Source organism: Myotis nattereri, assembly GCF_964212035.1.
Source record: "Myotis nattereri genome assembly, chromosome: 5".
NCBI classification, from domain to species: domain Eukaryota; kingdom Metazoa; phylum Chordata; class Mammalia; order Chiroptera; family Vespertilionidae; genus Myotis; species Myotis nattereri.
This window is the reverse complement of record NC_138080.1, coordinates 96,595,198-96,619,443: the sequence shown is the minus strand read 5'-3', so window position 1 is coordinate 96,619,443 and position 24,246 is coordinate 96,595,198. Positions and strand designations below refer to the sequence as shown.

The 24,246-nt window shown below is 47.3% G+C and overlaps 1 protein-coding gene across 1 annotated transcript in view; it reads right to left on the bottom strand.

Annotated features, from left to right (window-relative positions):
* Positions 1–11,532: 11,532 nt before the first annotated feature.
* ADRA1B (adrenoceptor alpha 1B) overlaps positions 11,533–24,246 on the bottom strand; it is a 49,636-nt gene continuing 36,922 nt past the window's right edge. Inside the window, exon 3 of the mRNA XM_081092036.1 lies at positions 11,533–12,638. Coding sequence (XP_080948162.1) covers positions 12,034–12,638 — 605 coding nt within the window. The 3' untranslated portion in view covers positions 11,533–12,033. The remainder of the gene's footprint in view (positions 12,639–24,246) is intronic.

Below are 24,246 nucleotides of genomic sequence, written 5' to 3'. Positions count from 1 at the left end.
ACCATGGTATATTGGCTCACATTTTTCCAAGACAATTGAAGCTATATGACCCATGGTGAACTCTCATTTTATCTCCTGTGTTCTTAAGTAGGCTCATCCAAGTGCACTTAAAGTGCATTTTCCTCCTTATTATTGAATTTTGTCTTAGTTCTATCCCAATCTGGCATCAGCAATTATATGGCTGTAGCCGGACACTTATCTGGAAGTAATAGAAAAACATCAGCATCTCTGGGAAATGGGACTAAAATGGAATAATTTAGTAACACTCAGTGTTTGCTTAGCACTTCAGAAGCTGACCCCATGTAAGTGAATATGCATACGCTCTGCAACTGAGTGAGCTTAATGTAGATGACGTTGGTTCTCCTAGCAGCTCTGAGCTGGACAAAGCATGCATGATACCCATTTTACAGAAGAGAAAACTGGGGAGACCGAGAGCCGAAGGGTCTTGTTCAGGATGACCATGATAGCTAGTGGCAGAGTTTCATTTACAGCCAGAGGGCAAAGAGATCTTCTAGCCAAGGAGGCGGTCTCATTTGTTCCAAGAGTTCCTTTCGCCACGAAACTTATGGGCCCTTTTAAGAAAAATGGTTTTTAATATGTTTTTATTGATTTCTGAGAGAAGAAGGGAGAGGGAGAGAGGATAGACACCTCAATGATGAGAGAGAATCATTGATTGGCTGCCTCCTGCATGTCCCCTACTGGGGATTGAGCCTGAAACCCCGGCATGTGCCCTGACTGAAAATCAAACCATGACCTCCTGGTTCATGAGTTGATGCTCAACCACTGAGCCACACTGGCCAGGCCAGAAAATGTTTTTTTTTTTATTTTAAATATATTTTATTGATTTTTTACAGAGAGGAAGGGAGAGAGATAGTTAGAAACATCGATCAGCCGCCTCCTGCACATCTCCCACTGGGGGTGTGCCCACAACCCAGGTACATGCCCTTGACCGGAATCGAACCTGGGACCTTTCAGTCTGCAGGCCAACGCTCTATCCACTGAGCCAAACCGGTTTTGGCCAGAAAATGTTTTTGTGTGTGCATAAAACAAAACACACAGGATTATGAGGAAAATAAATCATATTGCAATAAGTTACTCAAATATTTAATCACATTTTTGAGATACATGTACTTATAAGCACGTTAAATATGGTAGGTGTAATAAATACCATACTTTTGAGATAGTGATAATCAAAAAACACTATTTTAACATATCTAAGCTACTGTAGTATGCTAAAAAAAATCTCTGATTTCTTTTGGTGAAAAGTCACAGGTTCTGCTAAGATTAGTGTGATCTGCTGCCTACAGTCATAATAGAAGGAAATGCTCAATTTTAACTAGAGGTTAGTGGAAACAAGAATATAATATTTTTTCACCATCCAAATTCATGACCTTCTCTCTTGAATTTTATCCATGGCCTTGTGGGGGCCTGTAGACCCCCATGTTAAGAACTCCTTATCTAGTCTAATTCCTCATAAAACAAATGAGAAAACGGAAGGGCAGAGCAGGAAGTTGATTTATCTAGGACAGTGGTTCTCAACCTTCTGGCCCTTTAAATACAGTTCCTCATGTTGTGACCCAACCATAAAATTATTTTCGTTGCTACTTCATAACTGTAATGTTGCTACTGTTATGAATCGTAATGTAAATATCTGATATGCAGGATGGTCTTAGGCGACCCCTGTGAAAGGGTCGTTTGACCGCCAAAGGGGTTGCGACCCACAGGTTGAGAACCGCTGATCTGGGATTACTGAGGAGTGTACTAGTAATAGCAGGCATTAAACTAGAATCTCAGGGTTGAAAAGACACTTCTTCAAGGCTTTTATGAAAAAATCAATGCAATAATCTATGTAATGCTTAGCACAGAATCAAACATGCGGTAGCCGTCAGGCGGAAACAGTGACCACACACACAGCAGACGCACAGATAGGACTTCCTGGAAATCTCCTTAAAAGGGGGACAAAGTCACCTGTATGTACCGTTTGCCCTTGTCCCTTCCCCCTCCGCCTGGAAGAGAGACATTATGGCCACATAGAAGGGACACGGGCCTCTCCAGACCCCACGAAGCGGCCACACTATCTATTCCTTAACTGCCTACATGGGGACTTTTCATGTGAGAGAAACAAAAAAATCTTCTGACTCGTCCAAACCACTACTACTTGTATCTGCTATGTGCAGCCAAACTCACGCCTTGACCGACACACACCTCTTCCTGGCCGGTGACCAAGCCTCTCTGAGCCTCCCATCTAGAAGAGCACCATTTAGGGGATCTTGGCAAGGATTCAAGGAATCAAAGGATGCAACGCAGTGCCAGGCATATTAAATGCAGATGTTGTTATTGCTGTTGCAGTGCATTGCTGTTCAACATGCTTTCTACCACATTGGCTCACAGCTTCAACTCCCCCCCCCCCCCCCCCCAGCCTCAAAACATGGCAACTCAGCCTGGATTAAATGCCTATCACAGAAAGGAACAGCTTATGAAAGCGCTGACAGAGACAAAACACCTAATAATTAGTGGCAAACAACCACACACACGGAAGCAATTAGGAGGTTTATATAAATCCAGGGGGCTGAGGCAACTTCTCATTCCTTCCTCAGATTTCTTGCATGAGCCTCGGAGATGTTATTTCTGCCACAGAGCTGACTTCACAGGGAGGATGTGGGATGAGAAGTGAGTGCAGAGGTTGTGGGAGGCTGCAAAGGACCTTCAGACTTCAAAGCCCCTCCCCTTACTTCCTGCTCCAGTGGCCACTCTGCTGGACCTTCTGCCATCAGAGCTGGGGACCCATGGCGGGGGGGGGGGGGGGAATGGTATGCGGGCATGTGTAAGCCCACGGGCCTAAGAAGGGGTCAAAGGGTAGAGAGGGACTGGAGGTTCCTAAGGACCCACGTCCGGCCTACAGTCTGGTCACAGGACGGAGTTGTTTCCCCACAGGGCCCTTTTCCTCCCTTAGCTCTGACAGATTGGGGCCCACTTGGCAGCTAGTTCCTGCAAAGTAGGCTTCCTGGGGGACTCTCACACTCGGCTGGGTTGCTGCTTTAGATGTACCGGGCAGGCTGAAACTGGTAGCCCCTTTCAATTAATATCCTCTTATCATCATCTTTCAAAGTAATACCATTTTAAAACTTCAGGTGGAAGAACAAGACTAACTTGGAACCTATCACCACTCCCCAGAAATGATGTTAACAACAGTGTGCTGTGTGTCCTTCCAGGAGATTTCCATGCCCTGTCTGTTATGGACTGACTGTGTCTCCCCCCAAAATCATGTGCTAAAACCCTAACTCCCAATGTGACTGTATTTGGAGATCAAGCCTATGAGGAATAATGAGAGTTAAAGGAGATTATAAAGGTGGGGCCCTAATCTAATAGGTCTGATGTCCTTATACAAAGAGGAAGAGCCCTAGCTGGTTTGGCTCAGTGGATAGTGCGTCAGCCTGCGGACTGAGGGGTCCCAGGTTCGATTCTGGTCAGGGGCACATGCTTGGGTTGTGGGCTCGATCCCCAGTAGGGGGCATGAAGGAGGCAGCCAATCAATGATTCTCTATCATTGATGTTTCAATCTCTCTCTCCCTCTCCCTTCCTCTCTGAAATCAATAAAAATATATATTTAAGAAAAAAAAGAAGAGGAAGAGGCACCAGGGATACACACTCACAGAGAAAAGGCCACGTGAGGACACAGTAGAAGGCAGCCACCTGCAAGCCAAGGAGAAAGGCCTGGTAGAAACCAACCCAACTGACATCTTGGTCATAAGACTTCCAGAACTGTGAGAAAATAAAATTCTGTTCTCTAAGCCACCCAGCCTGTGATATTGTATTGTGGCAGCCTGGCTTAACATGCTGACTTAATTATACAAGTACATGACTAATATACTTAATTATATAAATACATGAGCAGGACCATTTCTCAAAATACTACATTGTGCTTAACCTCTCTATTTTTCCCTTCCTCCTTTTACCAAGCAGGCAGTCAGCTTTTGCAATTCCTTAGCTCAGGGGTGGCTAATGTGCCCCCTTCTGGCGGGTGAGGTGGGACTGGGGAGGCAGTGACACTGACAGGCATTCTTCTTGTCTGTCCATCCCTTCCCCTGCTGGGGAATTCTGAGGAGTCGCAGCAGATCCCCAATCACCCTCAGGGTCAGCTCGAAAGGCCTTGGACCAGAAGCCAGCTCCTGTGTCCTCAGCTCTAAGTTCCAAACTGTAGGCCTCTCGGGCCGCTCCCCTTGCCCCATTACGGTGACACAGTGACAGGGTGGGGTGAGTAGGGGCTGGTACAATCTGAGTTCTTAGCCGGAACCTGCCCACAGCCTGTATTTCTCAAGGTTTGATGGGTTACAGTTTCTAAGAAGTGACAGCAGTACATGAGGAGTGTACTTCAGTCATTAGCACATTCACATCGTGATTTTTGCTATTTCTGTGGTCTTCTATTATTGACATAAATCTTAAAATATTTCAATCCTTTACGACTTGATAAAATGTATATTAAAAGGAAAATTTTATGTCATCCGCATAATACCAGTGCCTCTTGCTCTAAAGAGAAGTTCTCGGGGACTCTTCCCCCTCCCCACGTGGGAGTCCGTTCTGATTCTTTTCCCTTCCCCATGCGGGAGTCTGTACTTGTTCTTCAATAAATTCCCACCTTTGCTATACCAAAAAAAAAAAAAAAAAAAAAAAGAGTTCTCAGTAAAAGTAAATACAATGAAAGCAGGATTATTACATTTGAGCTCTGAGCCTAGTTGAAGGCAGGACACTCCACCGGCAAAAAGATGACGACCGGCTTTATTGCGGTGGTCTGAAAGAGAGCCTGCAATTTCGCCGAGGTATGCCTCTATTAAAAATGTTTTCAATCTTGTCTCTTCCAATAAAATTGGTGCTTGAGGAGAAGCCCACATTTGTCCTCTAGCTCTGTGGAGTCCCTGGCCCAGCTCTGGATAGCCCAGGTAGGAAAATGCAACCTGAATTTCATCTTCCCCACTAGTCCCACAGCTCTCCTGGAAGGGACTCAGGGGTAGGCTCACCTCTCTGGCCCAGGGGACGAGGTGGGCGAAGCCACTTCCTCAGTGTGAGGTGCACTTTCTGCCTCTTTGACTTGTCTCCTCCTGCAGAGGGGGAGGGCCAGCGATGCAGAGCCCCTCAGCTTTGAAAAGGACTGTGAGAATGGGTCTCACACCTGTGGGGTCTGAGGCCTGCTGAGATGTGTATTGGTTCCCTATTGCTGCTGAAACAAATCACTACAAACTTAGAGGCATGAACAGCACAAATGCATTCTCTGACAGTTCCGGAGGCTGGGAGCCTGAAAGCAGGTTCCCCGAGTTCAAGTCAACGTGACAGCAGGTCCCTCTGGCAGCTCCAGGGGAGAATCTGTTTCCTCGCCCTTCCCAGGGTCCAGACACTGTCGATATCCTTTTGGTCCTGGCCCTCTTTCCACATCTTTACTTTTATTTTTGTAAAATGGAACGGATCACCAATGTGTGTGTGTCATCCTTGCCCAAGGGTCATGCTACTCTTCTCTGCATCTTTAAAGTCAGCAACGCAACATCTTCAAATGTTTTTCTTTCCATCCTTCTGGGTCTGTTGCCACGTATCACCTTTTGGTTGTCTCTGCCTCGGCTTGTGTCCCTCTTGCTAGAATGACACTGTGATACATTATGTCCACCGGGATAGCCCGGGGTAATCTGCTCAGCTCTGTCCAGATCTTTAATTGGATCACATGTGCAAAGTCCTTTTTGCCAGGAAAGGTAACATTTTCGAGTCCAGGGATTAGGAGGTGCACATTTTTGGAGGCCCTTATCCAGCCCGCTACAGACTATAGTAAATTTCAGGTAAGGTCCAAGAGGAGAAGTGACCTGTCTGCTTGGTCACCACTGACTACCAACGGCTTGCACGTTGCCGGGCACATAGTCCCCAGATCATAAAATAGTAGTTCGACTCATGAAAGCTGTACCGCACTCTTCCAAGGTGCTACCTTCTGCCCACTGTTTCAGGAGGTTCTCAAATCTCCTGAAGCCAACACATACTAGTAACTCCAAGCTAAGTTTTCTTAACCCAGATTTCTAGAATGTCTGGCTGCAGCTGAAACGCCAGTGGGGGCTCCGAGGAAGTGGACAGAGCAGCGCAAGCTGGATTGCAAAGCAACTTTGTTCCTAGTCGCCCAGGCGCGCCGGACAGCAGGTGGCGCCCGGGTCCGCCTGAAGGCCGAGTCTGTCCCGCTCGGAGCACCTGCGGAGGGAAGGGGCGCGGAGCCGCCTCGGTCACCGCGGTGTCTAAAGAACTGTTTCCCAGTCTCCGCACGTACCGAGGAAGGACGCCGCGCTCCGCTCCGGGAGGCGGGGAGCAGCTCCGAGAGGCTTCGTCTTCTGTGCTGCATCTTCTTTGCCAGACCCGCGGTCAGAGCTTCTGGTGGTGGAAGAAAACAAACGGGACACCAATATGCACAAGCCTGCAAAAGGAGGAAACGGCAACCTCCCGTGATTTAAAAGGCCCGAAAGCAATTGCCGTTGGATTTCTGGAAACAGGCTTCCTGAGCTGCTTACAACACTGGCCCCGGGGGAGGGAGGAAGCAGCTTTTCCATCTCAGTGTTTAGCCAAGTGGGTCCCTGCAGGGGATCTCGAGGGGGAGTAAAACGTGGTCCTTTTCCTGAGGGGGTGCATGCTCAAGCACAGTGTTTTAAGGACCACCTGGGAATCAGCAGGGGAAGTGGGAGGCAGCCTCAACCCTGCATGAGCTCCTGCTCTGCAAGAGCTTGGTGGTGGTGGTGGTGGTGATGGGGGGGGGGGGCTGGGGGAGGGTAGGAGCAGCATTAGCTATATGCACTGGCCCTCTCCACACCTGGTCGAGGCAGCATGCACATACAGGAAGCATCTCAGTACTGATTCACCCTTCAGATGGGGATCCATGGGACCTTTGAGTAGTGCCGCTGGATGGTATTTTGTGCTGCTCATTCATGTTTCTATCCCCAACCCCCATCACGTTCCCTTCATTCAAGCAGGCAGCAGGCTTTGTGCTTCAAAGTTTCAGGCGAGGCATGAACAGAGGGGATTCAGAAGTTGCAAGGTTTCCTGGCTTTTGTTTTCTAAAGTCCCAGACCAGAGAGAGGGCAGAGTTGGGGTGGGGTGGGGTGGGGGAGGAGGGCCCCTGAAGAAACAAGAAGAGCTTCCTTCCATACAGAGATTTATCCAGGCTAGGAGTGTGCAGAGCAATGTCGGTCAGCCCTTTGATTCAAATCCTTGTCTCTTCCACCTGAAAGTCATACCGTCTTGGACTATTACTTAAACTTTTTTAAGCTTAAAAATGAGACAATACTAATGCCCACCTCACTGATGTGCCCCAACATTAAGACTTTAGTCCCAAGGCTCTGAGATATTGATCCTTGTTATGGGCTGATATGTGTGTCCCTCCCCCCCTCAAATTCATATGTTGGAGTCCTAGACCCCCAGTACTTCAGAATGTGATTGTATTTGGAGCTGGTGTCTTTAAGGAGGTAAATAGTGTAAAATGAGGCCATCAGGGTGGGCCCTAATCCAGTATGATTACTGTCCTCATAAGAAGAGGACATCTGGACACAGACACACACACAGGAAAGATTATGAAGTCACCCGTTGAAGACGTCCATCTATCTATCAGCCTCAGAAGAAATCAGCTCTGCCGATGCCTTGATCTGGGACTTGCAGCCTCAACTGTGAAATAACAAATTATCGTTGTTTAAGCCATCAGTCTGTGGCACTTCGTTATGGCAGCCCTAGCAAACTAACATAACCCTAAACAAACTTCGGAGGTCCTCAAGGTTGATTAGCAGAAAGCTGCCTGTCCTAATTTAAAACATTTTTAGGCTTAAAAAAAGGAAATCCTGCCATTTGCAACAATGTGGATGAACCTGGAGGGCATTATACCTAGTAAAATAAGCCAGACATAGAAAGACAAATACTGCATGACCCCACTTACATGTGGGATCTAAAAACACTGACTCGTAGAAGCAGAGAGTAGAATGGTGGGTGCCAGGGGCTGGGGGAGGGGAAAAGGAAAGTGCAAAGGTACAAAGTTTCCATCATGTGGGACAAATAGCTTCTGGAGGCTGAACACACAGCATGGTGACGATGGTTAACAGCACTGGATGGAAAACGAAATTTGCTAAGGGAGTAGATCTTAAACATTCTCACCACAAAAAAGGTAACTACGTGAGGTGATGGGTATGTGAACTGGTTGGAGTGTGGTAGTCCCATTTCACAACATATATGTATATCAATCAAAACATCACATTGTAACCTTAAATATATACTAGCACAATTTTTATTTATCAATGATACCTCAGGAAAGCTGGGGGAAAACAATGAAACCACAAAGCATATCCTTCCTGGCATGCCCTCTGTCTACTTTGCAACTCAAGGCCAGTAGGTGCCAGACGTCAAACCTTGCCCCGCATTTTACCAGCTCTGTCGAGAGAGAACAAACACTTGCTGGGTACCAGTTAGGTACGAGGGTAACGGTTTTGAAAGTGAATTCCAGGGGCAGACCAAGTAGAAATCTCCAGTCTTCCCTTTGTTTCTAGTAATCTGTTATGGAATAACAAACTCATAACTTTTACTAAATTTCATGTTTACCCTTAGTTTAGGTCGATCACCTCTTTGAGTAATATGTTTCTTCACACTGTAGGACACAAAATTCTTGTACTGTCATAAGCTTGTGTCTTTTTTCTTCAAGGTAGACCCCGAATCCTAAAACACTGGAATTTGATTAAAAAAAATCACCAAATTTATTTTGTCTTTTTATTCAGATTTTCTAAACTTTTGGTATCAAAATAAATAACTGAATAATTAATATATCTGCTAATAGCTGTTTGTCGGATGTTATCCAAGTGACTGGCATGGTGTTTTACCCTCATGATTTTATTTGACCCTCCAAATGTCCCTATGAAGTGGGTACTATTATTATCCTTATTTATCAGTTAAGGAAACTAAGATTTAGACCCAGGTCATGAGTTGCCTGAGGTCACACAGCTACTACATGGCAGAGGTGGGATTTGAACCCAGATCTGGAGGATTAACAGTTATCACACCTTCCCGAACCACTTACCTCTTTGATTGGCAGATGTGTCCTTGTGCCTCAGTGACAACAAATGACTCAGCAGTGCTTGGGTGGCCTGGGAGAATAAGGTAGGGCTGCGTTGCTGCCAACTAGAGTAGAGAGGACCTGTTTGCCCCAGAGCTCTTGAACTGTGGGCCCTCCTGGGCCTGACCACCGGGAGATGACCTGGAGAGGTCAGCGTAATGTGGGGTCTGGCTGGGGGTAGATCTGGAACACAGCATTTTGGGGGGATGCGAGCCACGGCCTGGTAAACCTCCCTTCTGGAAGAGGCAGGAGGCTGCCACTGCCTCCCTCTGCGGCCTGTGTGGCCTCCAAGTACCAGGAATGCGTGACATCATCAGAACTGAGTGGCTCAGGAAATGCCTTTGGTGCCTGTGGCTTCAGATATCTGAGGTCCAAATTATAACTTGCATCTGCCCAGTGATTTACGGCTCAGCGTTTATGCCACAATGGTCTCACTGCCTCCTTCTGGCGTCCCGGTGGACTGTGATGGTCATATCCATGTGACAGATGGGGAAACGGACCAGAAAAGGCAAGGTGAGTGCTCAAGGTCACGAAGAGTGCCAACTTGAACCCAGGCCCCACTGATTCCCAGTCCTATTCACTTGCACTGGGCCAGTAGTTTTCAAACCGCACTGTGTGGAGTTCTAGGGTGCTTGGGCGGGCCAGAGGCGGAGGAGGAGGAGGGGGAAGGAGGAGGAGTGAAGTGGCCCACTTCACTCTGGGCCACACCTCCATCAGGATTCTGTGTAAGGCTGGTTTGAAACATTTGTGTTGCTAACGAAGTATTTTCAGAGGATTCCCCAAACTTCTTCTTCCCTGGGAACTGGATTCAGGCTCCTCTTTCTCTACAGGGGCGAGAAGAGACCTGCTTCCTGTTGGATGATGCACTCAACTCCAAGATGGCAACACGTGGGACTGTAAAAGGTACTGGGTTCAGTTTAGTGTGATGTGGTCACATTATTCATCTTAGTCTCCCCCTCTGTAGAGATGAGGGCTTGGCCTACATAATTCTGAAAATCCAGTTAGCTTAAATAACCTGGGGGTCTGGGCTATCAGGCTTAGTTAATCAGATCTTAAACAGGGGCGAGTCACCTGAAATGACATGAAAATGTAAATTTTTTTTGTATGTGAATTTTTCTGTAAGTATATCTATAGTTTTCATCAGAGTCTTAAAGCAGACTGCGATAAAGAACCTCTAGCTTCCCAGGACTTTTTTCTTTTTCTTTTTTTGGCAGAACTGCTGGGAAATCTTTTTTGGGGGGAAGGGGTGTTCAAGTAGTAAGAATGATATGAGAAAGCTATTTGCAGAAAGGAAACAAGGGCAACATATAAAGATAAGCAGAGCTAGATAAAAGAGTAAGAGCCCATATGTTTTGTTTAAGCCCCTAGATCCAGCCATGCCTGCTACCCCTCACTTTTTTTTCAGCTACATGAACAACTGTCTCTCCTCTCTGAAAGCATTTCTACGTCAGTCGCCTATAGAATACAAGATAGATTGAGACCCCAGATAGATTTACTATTATTGTAAGAGGCCCTTGCCATTTGAAAAAATTGTGAGGCTCAACTTAGAAAAAGGAAAGCAGTGAGAAAAAGGGATTGAGGTGGGAATGGATATTCCTCATGCCTTTTTTTTTTGAATTGCAGGTAAGAAAAATGCTCTCTACCCTTTATTCTTTTAGCAAACTGGGGGCTTTTAGAAGTAGGAAAGACCTTGGAATCAACCCCATCATGACACAGGTGGGGAACCAAGATCTAGAGAGGGGGTGTGACTTTCTGGAGGTCATACAGTCATAGGCCTGATGCCAGAATGGAGGTTACCTTCTCTGAGGTGACCCACCTCTGTGTGACTTTCCTCAGTGTTTCTTTCCCAGGCAGCCGCCAGTTAGAAGAGCTTAGGAGGGATCCTGTGCCCAGGTGTGTTGCTTGGCCACATGGATCCATATCTTATCCAGAAAATTCTGCGATCTGGATTTTTTTCAGGTTCTGTGGGCACGGGCAAACAATGGAGTGTTTGGCCTAGGGCTGCCGGGAGGAGGTCAAGGAAACCAGCCCATTTCTCTGCTGGGTCCCATCCCTCCCAGGTGACAGACCCACCTAGGGTCCTGTCCAGGATTGGGGTCCAATTGGTCAGGGCCAGGCCAGACATTGCCCAGTGCAGCCCACAGCAGGAGGACTTAGATATTGCTGAGTCAAAGGCAGACAAGCAGGATTTATGGGACAAGTGCGAGGGGTCACTTGCAGCCACAGGGCCAGATCTGTTTAGCTGGGGAGTGTGTGTGGGGGGAGGGCAGTAATAGCAAAGGCAGAAATGGATTCCATGGGGCCCCCACAACTATTCCCCACAGCAAGGCTGGAGGGACTGGGACACACTTGCCGGGGAAAGAAAAGGACCCACCAGACCCTGCCTGCCACCCCTCAGCCCCCACCCCATCACAAATTACTCACAGCCGCACAGGAGAAATGATCTTTAATGTCCGGCTTTGTTTCCAACTCCGCCAAAGTGCCAAAGTGCGAGCGTTCAGTGTAGTACAAAGAGGGGTTGAGAGGTACGAAGTCACGAGACAAACAAGGCTCCCACTGCCTCCTGGGCGCGCACTCGCTCTGCCCGCCACACACACACATGCAGACCACACGTACACACGCACAGACACACGCACGTGTACCCACGGTTAAATACATGTACAGAGGGACTCATTTTTATATATATACACAGAGAGAGAGGCGTAATCCCGGCCGGCGTCGGGTCCCCCAGGCTCTCGGCATGCTCGGCCCAGCTCTGCGCTGTACCTGGCACCCATGCCCCTGCCAGAAAAGCAGCTGCCCCTCTCCCCACCCCCCTCCCCCCGTTTCCCCTTGGGCCCGGCTCTCCCAGGCGCGGACCTTCCCCTCCCCTCCGCCCCTCCCCCGCCAGGATTTCCTTCCCAGGGACAGGGAGCTGCGCGCGCGGGGCCCTACAACGGCCCGGGCGCCAGGGGCATGTTGGTTTTGAAGCCGGGCTGCCCGTTGGCCACGTCGGCCGCGGCCTCGCCGCCCTCGCTGCTGGCGTCCCCTTCGGTCACGGGGCTCTCGGGCTCGGCCAGGAGCTTGAAGGTGAAGAGCGGGCCCGAGTCGCGGCGGCCGCAGTGGCCCGGGGGCTCGGGCAGGCTCAGGAGCGCGCCGGGCGCCTTCCACTCGGGGTAGGCGCACAGCTCGACGGGCGGCGGCGCGCCCCCGCGGCCCAGGTAGCCGGGGCTGGGCGAGGCGGAGGGCAGGGTCCGCTGGCTGCCGCTCAGGCAGCTGCCGCCGTCGTCCAGCGAGTCCTTGCGCGACTGCGAGCGCTCCAGCGAGCAGCCCCGCGTCCACGGCCGGTAGGTGTAGGCGCAGTTGCCCAGGCGGCGGCGGCGGCGGCGGCGCCGGCGGGCGCGGCACTGGCAGCCGAGGATGCGCAGGAAGGCGCGCTTGAACTCCTTGCTGGAGCACGGGTAGATGATGGGGTTGAGGCAGCTGTTGAAGTAGCCCAGCCAGAACACCACCTTGAACACGGTGTCGGGGGGCTTCAGGGTGGAGAACAGGGAGCCTGCAGGGGGAGGGTGGGGGGGCACAGGCAGAAAGACAGACAGCGGTTTGTGAGTCGTCAGGCCCTCCAGGGGCTGCACCCGAGCAGCACCCGCCCGCAGGATCCTCCCTGGGTCTGGAATGCTCGCCTGTCTGTCTCCAGAGGAATGAATGCTACATTCACGTTCAGGGCCAATACGAAAACTCCGCCTTCGCCCAGCCCACGAAAGCTTTCCTGCTCTAGCTGAACAACATCTCAGCTCCTATAGCGCTAGATTCCCGAGGGCCGCGCCCACCAGTTTCCACTAAAATGGTACTAGTCACCCACAGCTGCACGCTTCTCTCGGGTCAGAGGCACTCTGCCGGGCACTTTTACTTGTATTGTTTATCCATCACAAAACACCATGAAGTAGACGCTCATTTACTTCCATGGCAAATAGGAGATACATCACAGACCTTCCTGAGAAAGGTAAAACTTTAAAGGCAAAAGAAGACAATGAAAACAAAGATCTTTTTGATCTAGGAATGAAGAAAAATGACCCAACTCCTCAAAACGATAAACTACAAGAAAAGGGTTGGAGAAGATATTTACAATGTCTAATAAGACAGGCAAAGGGTTGATATTTACAAGGCATTCCCAGTAGAAACACGGACAAAGAAAATGAACAGGAAATGTATAAAACAGGAAACCTGAGGGTTAATGAGCACATGACAAGAAGCTCAAAATATTAGATAGTCAAATAGATTACAATGAAAACCATACAGAAATATAACTTATATCTGTTAGGCTGGCAAAAATTAGGAAGATGGACGACACCAAGTATAGGGAGAGCTGTGGGGACTTGGGGAGCCTTCTGCATGGCTGGTGGGGGCAGAGGCTGTGAAGACTGGACAAGACTCTAACACCGTGTGGTCCAATTAAGTCTAACACACCTTCTAACCTAGCAGCTCTGCTTTAGGGCACAGATCTCAAAGAATTTTTACATACGTCCATTAGGGACACGTATGAACATGCTCAGGGCAGTGTTGTTTGTGGTGACAGGGAATTGGAGAAAACCTGGGTGTCCCTCACAAGGAATTATGGAACAGCAGAGTTCCATATAATGACCATCAGGAGATGCACAGCATGGAGACAGTGTAGCACGTAGAGGCCCCGTTGACAAGTCCATATCATAATATGGAAAGTTTTAAGTACATTGTTCTTTGTGAAAAAAAAAAGTAGGACACAATGAGATTTATAACAGTACTATTTAGGTAACATGCCAGACAACCACACACATTTTGCAAAATTACGTTCAAATTAAAAAAATACATATTAAACACAAATGAATGACTTAAGGTGGAGGCAGAGGGAAATGGGAACGAGGAATGGGAATAAAAGGAAGTAAGTCAATAAAATAAGAAGGATGCCCAACACAGACCTATGATGATGAGATGGTATGAATCCCTTTGAATGTGAGGTCCCAAACATTTTATGTTTATATTAAGTTAAAAACAATTTCCATTTGAAACGCAAGGCAACTGAGACTTGGAGAGGTTAAGTGATTTGCTCCAGGTCACACAGCATGTTTGTATTATAGCTGGAATTTTAAACTAAATTCTGTTAGAATACAAAATACGCTGTGTGTGTGTACTTTTTAAAAAGTGCTACTAATAATACTTTTTGTGGAAAATGAGAAAATATAAGAAAGCAAAAAGAAAAAATATTTTAAAAGTATACATAACCTCTCAATGCTGAGAAATCACATTTTGGTGCATGCACTTTCAGAATTTTTATATGTAAACAAGAGGCCTGGTGCATGAAAATTTGTGCACAGAGGGGGGTGGGGGGGTCCCTCAGCCCGGCCTGCACCCTCTTGCAGTCCAGTCTGGCTTCCCTCTGTGGGAGGCAACCGGGCAGGCAGATCAGGGGATGGCACCAGCTGGTCCCCACATCGCCCCTCCGCTGCCCACTGGTTGCTGCCACCCCCCCCATCACCATCCCCTCCCTCTGCCTGCTGGCATGTGCCTTGGCTGGCCTGGCACTGCCTGCTCACTGGTCCTGCCCCCTCGCTGACTGGTCGGTCAGCTGTTTGGTCAATTTGCATATTACGCTTTTATTCTATAGGCTATTTTTTAAAAAATGGGATTATATTTTATAGGATATGTTGTAACTTCAATCTGTGTCTCTAACCATGCTACTCTGCCTTCTATACAGTGACTTTTGTATTCTTGTCTTATCTCCTCTATTAGACTGTGAGCTTCCCAAGGGCCTGGTCGTCAGGATCCCCTGTGAATCCATTTGTTGAACAGAGAGCATGAACCTCTAGAATATATGGATGCGAGGGGCTTCAGCAATCATGTCCAAATTCCTTGTTTTACAGGCGGGGACACCAAAACCCAAAGGGTGGCTGAAGAGTCCACAGGTAGGTGGTGGCAAAAATGCCACAAAGATTCCTATCTTTGGCTGAAACCAGTTTGGCTCAGTGGATAGAGTGTTGGCCTGCGGACTGAGAGGTCCCTGGTTCGATTCCGGTCAAGGGCATGTACCTGGGTTGCGGGCACATCCCCAGTGGGAGATGTGCAGGAGGCAGCTGATCGATGTTTCTCTCTCATCGATGTTTCTAACTATCTCTCTCCCTTCCTCTCTGTAAAAAAATCAATAAAATATATTAAAAAAAAATTCCTATCTTTGATTCTGGATTGCACTTGAGTCCTCCCCCTTTACTTCCTCGCATCACTTCACCTTCTTATTATTTGAGGTTTAACCTGTTGTCACAGGGAGCCTTCTACTTTTCTGCTTAGCAACCCAGGGATGGTGGCTGGGGGGAGATGGCTGGGCTCCTGGTGCAGGGCTTAGTCAGAGAGGGTTCCACTTGGGAAGAGAGCTATCCATCCCCGATGCTAATTAAGTACACTCACCTCTTTTCTCAACTCAGGGGAGCTGTGGGAGTGGACTACATTCTGGGTTAGCTTTAGGGGAGGTAGATGAGGTCTACTTTGTGACAAGGCTTGTACCATTAGGTTTCATCTCACCACCCCAGATACTTCTTTGGATTGAGACACTGCACAGAGGCCCCAGCTGAAATGCAAATACGGCTATTCTTCTCCCTCAGCAGATTTAGGCAGGTCCCCATTGGATGGGGACAGGGTTTGGGAACTCAAAGACCTGGTTTGAACCCCACCTTTTTGTATGTTGGCTGTTTGACTTTAGAAAAGTTATTTGGCCCTTTCAGACTCAATTTTCTCATCCATAAAATGGGGACAAATAATCTGTTTCATAGGGTAGTTTCAATAGATGAAAACATCCATGTAAAATTCTGGACACAGGGCCTGGCATCTTGAAAATAATACTAATAAATGGTGGCCATTTTCCATACATACTTTATATCCTGGCCTAGTCATCACCCTCCTCCAGGAATTCTGCTCCTCACCTATCTCAGATTGACTTCTTTATTCTCTGCCCCACAGAACATCGACAACCAGATCTTATTCTCTCTCTTTTTTAATTTTTTATTTGAGTCCTAAGTATTGTTAAGCAATCCCAGGGCTGGCCAAGTCATTGTTTGTCACCAGACATTAAATTCCTGCTGGGCAGGAACCACATCTTTATTTCCTTTTTTTCCTCTGTCCAGATTTTTATTCCAAAATGATACATAAAGGGATGAATAGGTAGAGGACAGAGAATTTTTAGGGCCAAAAACTACTCCATATGACACTATAATGGTGGATACATGTCATTGTACATTTATCCAAACCCATTACATGTACAACAGCCAGAGTGAACCCTAATGTAAAGTATGGACTTTGGGTGACAGTGATGTGTCAATGTAGGCTCATCAACTGTAACACATGAACCACTCCAGTGAGGGATGTTGATAATGGGGGAGGCTGTACACATGTGGCTGCAGGGAGTATATGGGAAGTCTCTGTACCTTTTTGTAAATTGGGTGTGAACCTAAAATTGCTTCTAAAAATAAAGCCTATTAAGAGAACCTCACTTAAACTAAGTATACAATACATGCTGAATTTTAAAAGATTACACATTGCAAAAACACTTTAGAATATAGTGTTTTTCACTTTCAAATAGAGGGGACCAGAGTTAATAGTTTTGTTTTTATCCTCTTAGGATATTTTTAAAAATGGAGTCATACACATACTTTTCCCCAAAGTGCTTTCTTTGCTTCGCATATATATAAGACACTTTCCCAGGTCAGGGCATAATCGTGCTACACCACTCCTCCACCCCCTACCTCCTGTTGAATTACATCCTACTGTCTGGATACACAGTCGTTTTCCTAACCCTTTCCTAATGATAGCCAAATAGGCGACTTCTAATTTTTAGCTGTTACAAACTGCAGTCACAAAAAGCCCCTTGCATTTTGATTTCTGCACGTTTGAGTGTTTCTGGAGAATGAATTCCTATCAGAGGAATCACCAGGCCAGTTCCACATTCAAGCAAAAGGACTGACAGCCAGCAGACTGCCTTCTGAACTGGTGGGTGGCAGCAGTTCACTCGCACATTGGCTGTGTATGAGTACCAGGGGCCTGCCACCCGAGTCACCTCTGCACTAACACAGCAAATGATTATTATTTTTGTAAATCACTGTGGTGGAAACCTGATTCCAGGAAGCCTGTGTCTGAAACCTCTGTTTGGTGACTCGATGTATCATTTTGGGTAAGCTGCTTTCCCTTTCCACGCCTCAGTTTCTTTCCTTTGGGTGAGTTGTTTGATCTGGGTCCTCTCTGGGCTTAGAATTCAGCCTGTGAAGTCTGAGATGGAAGCTCCCCCCCCCCCCCCCCCCAGGCCATCCCTGCAGGGTGTGTCAGTTTCTCTAGACTCACCACACAGGGGCAGTGTAGGTCTGGGACTGGACCAGCTGGTGCCTGGGATTCCTTGCATATTCCGCCCCTTCCCTCCTCCCTCTCCCCCTAGCAGCATAGTAGTTACTGGGAATAGGGGCCCTGTTTGCCACCCGGGCCCACCCTGTTAAGCCTAGTTAATTAAGGAAGGCGCAGAGCCTCTTTGGCATGAAAGAGGATGGGTGGCAGGGATCTTTTCACCTGGGCATCCAAACAGACCTCGCGGAGCCCACAGTGCTGCCAGGAGAGGGGAGTAAATATCACCAGGAACTGAGGGTTCCTGGAAGCCTGCTCTCTGCTGGAAGTCAGAGCTGTGCTGGGCTCTGTGACAGCGCCACAAACTCACTGTGCGTGTCCCTGAGCCTGGCTCCACTTCTCTTGCTTAGGACATGGTCCGGTGCTGCCTGCCCTGTGTCTTAGAATCATGGCTTGCCAGGGCTGGGGAACCTTCCTTCATGGAGCTCCGTGAGGACAGGTGACTTGCTCAAGGGCATTCAGCTGGTAAATGGCAGAATGACCATCAGAACCTGTTTAAGTTGCTCATTTGGTTCCACAAACACTTATTGGAACATTGGGGTTAGTGGTTAAGGTTCAGCTCAGAGGTCACAGGTAGGCAGCTGTGTGGCCTTGGAGAAGCTACATGGGCTGGTGTGGCTCTGTTTCCTGGAAAATAGGGAGGGTGATAGTTCTTCTGTGCATGGATGAGATGAGCTTATTAGGCTTGGGAAGTGCCTAGCATGTTGAGAGCACTCAAGTGCAGCTATTCTAACTGCTTCAAACACAACTACTATTACTACTGCCAACACTGCCGTCTCTGCCAGTATTACTGCTACAAAGATGAGGAAGGAGGCGAAGAGGTTGAGATCTGTGCTAACCACGTATTGGGACTCTTACTACACTGCTCTTTATTTAAAAAAATTTTTTTTAATTGATTTCAGAGAGGAAGGGAGAAGGAGAGACAGAAACATCAATGATGAGAGAGAATCTTGGGTCAGCTGCTTCCTGCATGTCCCCTACTGGGGATAGAGCCTGCAACCCAGGCATGTGCCCTAACCAGAAATGGAACTGTGACCTTCTGGTTCATAGGTCAACATTCAACCACTGACCCACACGAGCCAGGCATGTTCTTTTCAAGATAGACCCAAGGATGGGTCCCACACAGGTAGTTCTTGAACCAGCTGAAACTGTATGTGACTTTCACCCATTTTTCTGGGGGAGAATCCACAGCTGTCACCATGGGCTTGAAGGAGTCAACAACTCTCAAATGGTTTAGGCCTCACTTGGTTAGGTTTCCAAGCATCAGTCACTCTACCCCTGGACCACCTGTTTTGTTTTGTGTGTTTTTAAAAATATATATTTTATTGATTTTTTACAGAGAGGAAGGGAGAGGGATAGAGAGTTAGAAACATTGATGAGAGAGAAACATTGATCAGCTGTCTCCTGCACACTCCCTATTGGGGATGTGCCCACAACCAAGGTTCATGCCCTTGACTGGCATTGAACCTGGGACCCTTCAATCCTCAGGCTGATGCTCTATCCACTGAGCCAAGCTGGTTAGGGCTTTACTGCCTTTTTTTAAAGGCACCTCACTTTTTAAAAAAACTTAATCCTCACCCAAGGATATTTTTTCCCATTGATTTTTAGAAAGAGTGGAAGGGAGAGAGGGAGGGAGAGGGACAGAGAAATATCTATCATATCTATCTATCTATCTACCTAGAGGGTAGGTAAGAGAGAAGGACACACACACACACACACACACACACACACACACACACACATTGGTTGGCTCTCGCATGTGCCCAGACTGGGGCCAGGGACTGAACCTGCAACCCTTCAGTCTGTGGGCTGACACTCTAACCACTGAGCGAAACTGGCCAGGGCTGAGTCAACTCACTTTTGGTATCTATATTTAAAAAATATTTAAGGAAGCTTTTATCACTATTTAAAAACCTGTACTGTTTGCTATAAATAGAATGTCATGGTAGAGAAAAATAAGATCACTCCACACAGTGGTGGGTCCAAGGTCTGCTCTTTTTCAGAAAGGGAGATTAGCTAGAGTTGAAGGGTGTTGAAGACTTGCTGCCCTAAATTGAGAGGAATTCCTCTTTGAGGAGCCTGAAGGATTGAAAGAGAAGTGAACCTGGAATACTGTTCTCACTGGAGAACCCAGGCCCTGGCACACAGTAGGGGGCTAAATATTTGCTCAATGACTGACCTACTATGTGATTCACAGACTCTTGTGCCATGTCTACCTGTCATTTCAAGTTACTCTGCACACCACTCAACTCTGTACTGAACCTGAGTAGCAGTGTAGGCCCAGTCCTGGGCAACCACTTGCCGGAGGCAGCCATGGCTCCATTCTGATGCCTCCCGTAGCATCTTACTGAAGCTTTTAAAGCAGATCAAATGAGACAACACTTCTGAAAAGGCTTGGAAGCTGGACACCTGGATGGGATGAGGAGGAGGTCGAGTTTGAGGGGGATGGATAAAGCCAAAAGCAGATGGTGCACTTGGGCCTTGCCTGGTTTAAGGCGATTTAGAGGGATTGTGAAGTTCAAGGATCAATAGCTAAGGCTGAGCAGGATTGGCACAGGGAGAAGCATTTCTTGGCTGAACGTGGTCCCAGCAAGTCATCCTTAAGGTGCCATTCATCAAATCTGAACAGGGAACACAGGTCTCCGTGAATCTCCACTCTTCCATGGGGCATGTTTGTGGAATAGTAGCTACGATTTAACAAGCTTACTCTGTGCCAGCCACTGGGCTAAATGCTTAATAACCATCATTTCCCAGTTACTCCTTCAACAGTCACTGTTCCCAAGGCAGCCTGGCATGACAGTGCCTTGCTCTCGGGGTCGCCATTCTGCACTGTAGTCTCCGCACTGTAGTCTACGACAGTACTCCTTGGTGACTGTGTCCAACCTGCATGTGTCTGCTGGAGGCCATTACTATTACACGGGGTGTGTGTGGGGGGGGGGGCGGAGGGCGGGGTGTGGGGAGGAGAATGGAAGGTAACCTGTTCAAGGTCTTGGAGTTAGTTAGTGGGTGACAGAGTTAGAATTTGTTAGCATGGGCAACCCCTTAATCACTACCGATACAGCTCATGGGAAAGCACAATTTGTATGCTGACATGTATAAAGGCTGGAAGGACATAATGGAAGGAAACCAACAATTTTATCCTTGGGTGCTGAAATTATGGGATAATTTTCCTTCTATGTGTTTTTCTAAATTTTCTCCATAAACATGAATTACTTTTTTAATTGGTAAAAATCTAATGAATATTATTTAAAAAATAGTCCTGGCCAGTGTGGCTCAGTTGATTGGGCATCATTCATGCACCAAAAGGAGCTGGTTTGATTCCTGGTCATGGCACATGACCTGGTTATGGGCTGGATCTCCAATCGGGGGGACATGCAGAAGGCAGCTGATGGATGTTCCTCTTTTTTTCCCTTTTTTCTCTCTCTAAAATTAATAGCAATATTAAAAAAATACCACAACAACCCAAAACAAAAGTTACTTTTTTTTAAAGATACCATGTTTATTGGGGTGCTTGTCATGTGTTAGCCAACTTTATGTTCTATTTCAGTAATTCCCACAACAGCCCTATGAGCAAAGTGGATTATCCCTACTGCAAAGAGTGAAGACGAAACAGAGGCAGAGGTGGAGGGCCACACTGGCCAGGGTTCTGTGCAGGTAAGAGAGGGTTTGAGGTTAAGCTCAGCAGCCTCCTCTGTTAGTTCCTACTGTGCCTATGAAACCCTTAGTGGGGGGCAGAAGAGGGCCCTTTTTTTAAAAAAGAATATTTATTGATTTTTTTACAGAGAGGAAGGGAGAGGAATAGAGAGTTAGAAACATCGATCAGCTGCCTCCTGCACACTCCCTACTGGGGATGTGCCCGCAACCAAGGTACATGCCCTTTCAGTCCGCAGGCCGACGCTCTATCCACTGAGCCAAACCGGTTCGGACAGAAAGGAGGCCCTTTTAATTCTTTATGTGTCCCTACGTCCATAGGCCTTTATTAAACACTGGATGAAGGAACGACCAGTGGAAGGGCTTGGAGACTGTAGTGCGGCCTGAGGACCTAATGCATCATTTATCTGGTCCACACAGGGTTGGGTGCTTTGTAACATCCCTCTGGACTCTGACATTCTGGGACTCTAGGCTTATAAACTTGATTTGACTTACTTCATAGTCAGCATCAAATAAGCTGATGGCTGTGGTGGAGACAGTGGGTGGTGAAACTGATCAGCTTATAAATAGAGCGGAATTCCTTTGCAATGTGTCTCTCTCTCTCTCTCTTTTTTTAAAAAAAATATATTTTATTGATTTCTCACAGAGAGGAAAGGAGAGGGACAGACAGCTAGAAACATCGATGAGAGAGAAACATCGATCAGCAGCCTCCTGCACACTCCCTATTGGGGATGTGCCCGCAACCAAGGTACATGCCCTTGACCAGAACGAACCTGGGACCCTTGAGTCCACAGGCCGACGCTCTATCCACTGAGCCAAACCGGCCAGGGCCTTTCTCTCTCTTTAAAAATACGTTATTATTGATTTTTAGAGAGAGAGAGAGAGAGAGAGAGAGAGAGAGAGAGAGAGAGAGAGGAAGGGAGAGGGATATAGAAACACTGATGTTAAAGAGAAACATCCCACACAGGGGACTGAACCTGCAACCTGGGCATGTGCCCCGATCGGGAATTGAATCAGTGTCCTTTTGGTACACCGACGACACTCAACCAACGACACTCAACCAACTGAGCCACACTGGCCAGGGCCAATGTTTCTCTTCTTAGGAGCACTGGCTATACAGTTGCTGATTCTTTCAGCACCAGCTTTATAAAGGGGGGGGAGGGGGAGTTCTTAGGATTTGGAAATTTCCTTCAAGGTTTTTTCGTTTTCACTTGTCACTTAACCCTGGAATGAGATCATAAAATTATCCAACAAATACAATATTTTTGTAGCCAACAGATCCAAGTGAAGTTTTAAAGAAATGCTGAAAACAATAAGAATCACCAGAGGCACCATTTACAGTGAAGTGGGAACCAGTTATTAGGCACTATGTCTACAACCTTTGCTCACACAGTCCTTCCAGCAGCCCTGCTTTATGGTGTCTCATTGCACAGAGGAGGACATTGAGGTTTCAGAGACAAAGTCACATGTCTAGTAAGTGGTAGAGCTAGGACTAAAATCCAGCTCTGAAGTCTGGCTTCATTGTTTATTATGAAGAAAAAAGAAGCTTCTATTTACTTCCTTAAGCACCAGGTAATTTCTCCCTCAACTGAGAACAATCTCTGTTTTTGCTGAATTGTCACAGCACTTTATCTCCTTCTGCCTTGGATTACAGTTGCTTAGGGCTATGCCTCACATCCCCTGATTAGATTGTGAACCTCTAGGAAAGAGAATTCATGTCTGATTTGTCGCTCTCTCCCAGGACCTAGTACAGAGACTGACACAGGACAGGCACGCAGCCAACCTGTGTTACATGAATAATAGTGGGGGGAAAAACTGAAAATTCCCCCCTGGCTACTCAAAGTGTGGTCCCCTGCAGAAGCAGCATGGATACCCCCTGCGTGTTTATTAGAAATACTGAATCTCCGTGATCCAGTAACTCAGAATCTGCCTTTTAACAAGATCCCAAAGTGAGAAGCATGGCCTTAGCCCACATTTCAATTTTACTTTCAAAATGGTTTTCCTGGGTATCTTGGGATTCATGGATGAGCAAAGGCTGGGCTGAGAGCCACCTCACCACGGGACCGACTCCCTTGCCTCCAACACTCCAGCGGCTCCTAGAGTTTATAGGATAAAGTTCAAATTGCTGAGGCTGGAATGTAAGACCTGCTCAACTTGGCTGCAACGCCTGATTCTTCGCAACATGAGTTCACTTTCTGGCCCCTTTCCCTTTATTCACGCTGTCCACTGGTGTGAGAAGCCCTTTCCTTTCCCCTCCTCCTCTCTACCCTTTCCAGGCCTGGCTCAAATGCCTTCTTCTCATAACCATAGCCCAGGATGCACAGCTTCCTCTGAAGTGTGAGAGGAGGAGGAAGGGATGTGCAGGCCTCAAAGGCCTGCCAAAATCCAGGTGACCCGCACACCTTAACTAATTTTACTCTCACAGTGGGCAGGAGGGAGGGATGGGTTTGTAATTCTCAATTCCCTGTTTACAGATGTGGAAACTGAGTCTCAGAATGTACAGAACTTATCCAGTGTCACACAGCATTAAATGGTAGAGCTGGGATTCAAACCCAAATATGCCTGTTTCCAAACCTGGGCAATTTCCACAACAAACAAAATGTCTAGAGGCCAAGAATTTTGAGTCACTGTACCCCAGTGGTTCTTTACTTAACAATACTTATTATGCAAATAATTTAGCATCATACAATTTCAGGGTCTCACAAACCTGCTGAATCCCATTCATGGTACACCCATGAGGTGCACGGTCACCAGATTAAGGGTCTCTTGCTGTTTTCTCCACAGATTTCTATTGTAACAGCTATTGGACTTGCTTATTTAAGATTCTATTTCCATTGTTCACAAGCTCCTTGAGGCTAGGGTTGATCTTACTTGTCTGGGTTTGTCTAGCACCAAATGTAGAGCTTGGCTTATAGTGAAGGTGTGAAAAGATTTGTTGAGCACATGACCTCCTCTTCATGTGTTGTGTGCATAGTAGGTGCTGAATAAATGGTTGTGGAGTGACCTCTTTTACTTTTTCCTCCTCTCACTTATTTATTTAAAGTGTGACACAAGCCAACCCCCCATCTCCTTCCTGAAAGCTTTCCTGACTGCTCCAGGCC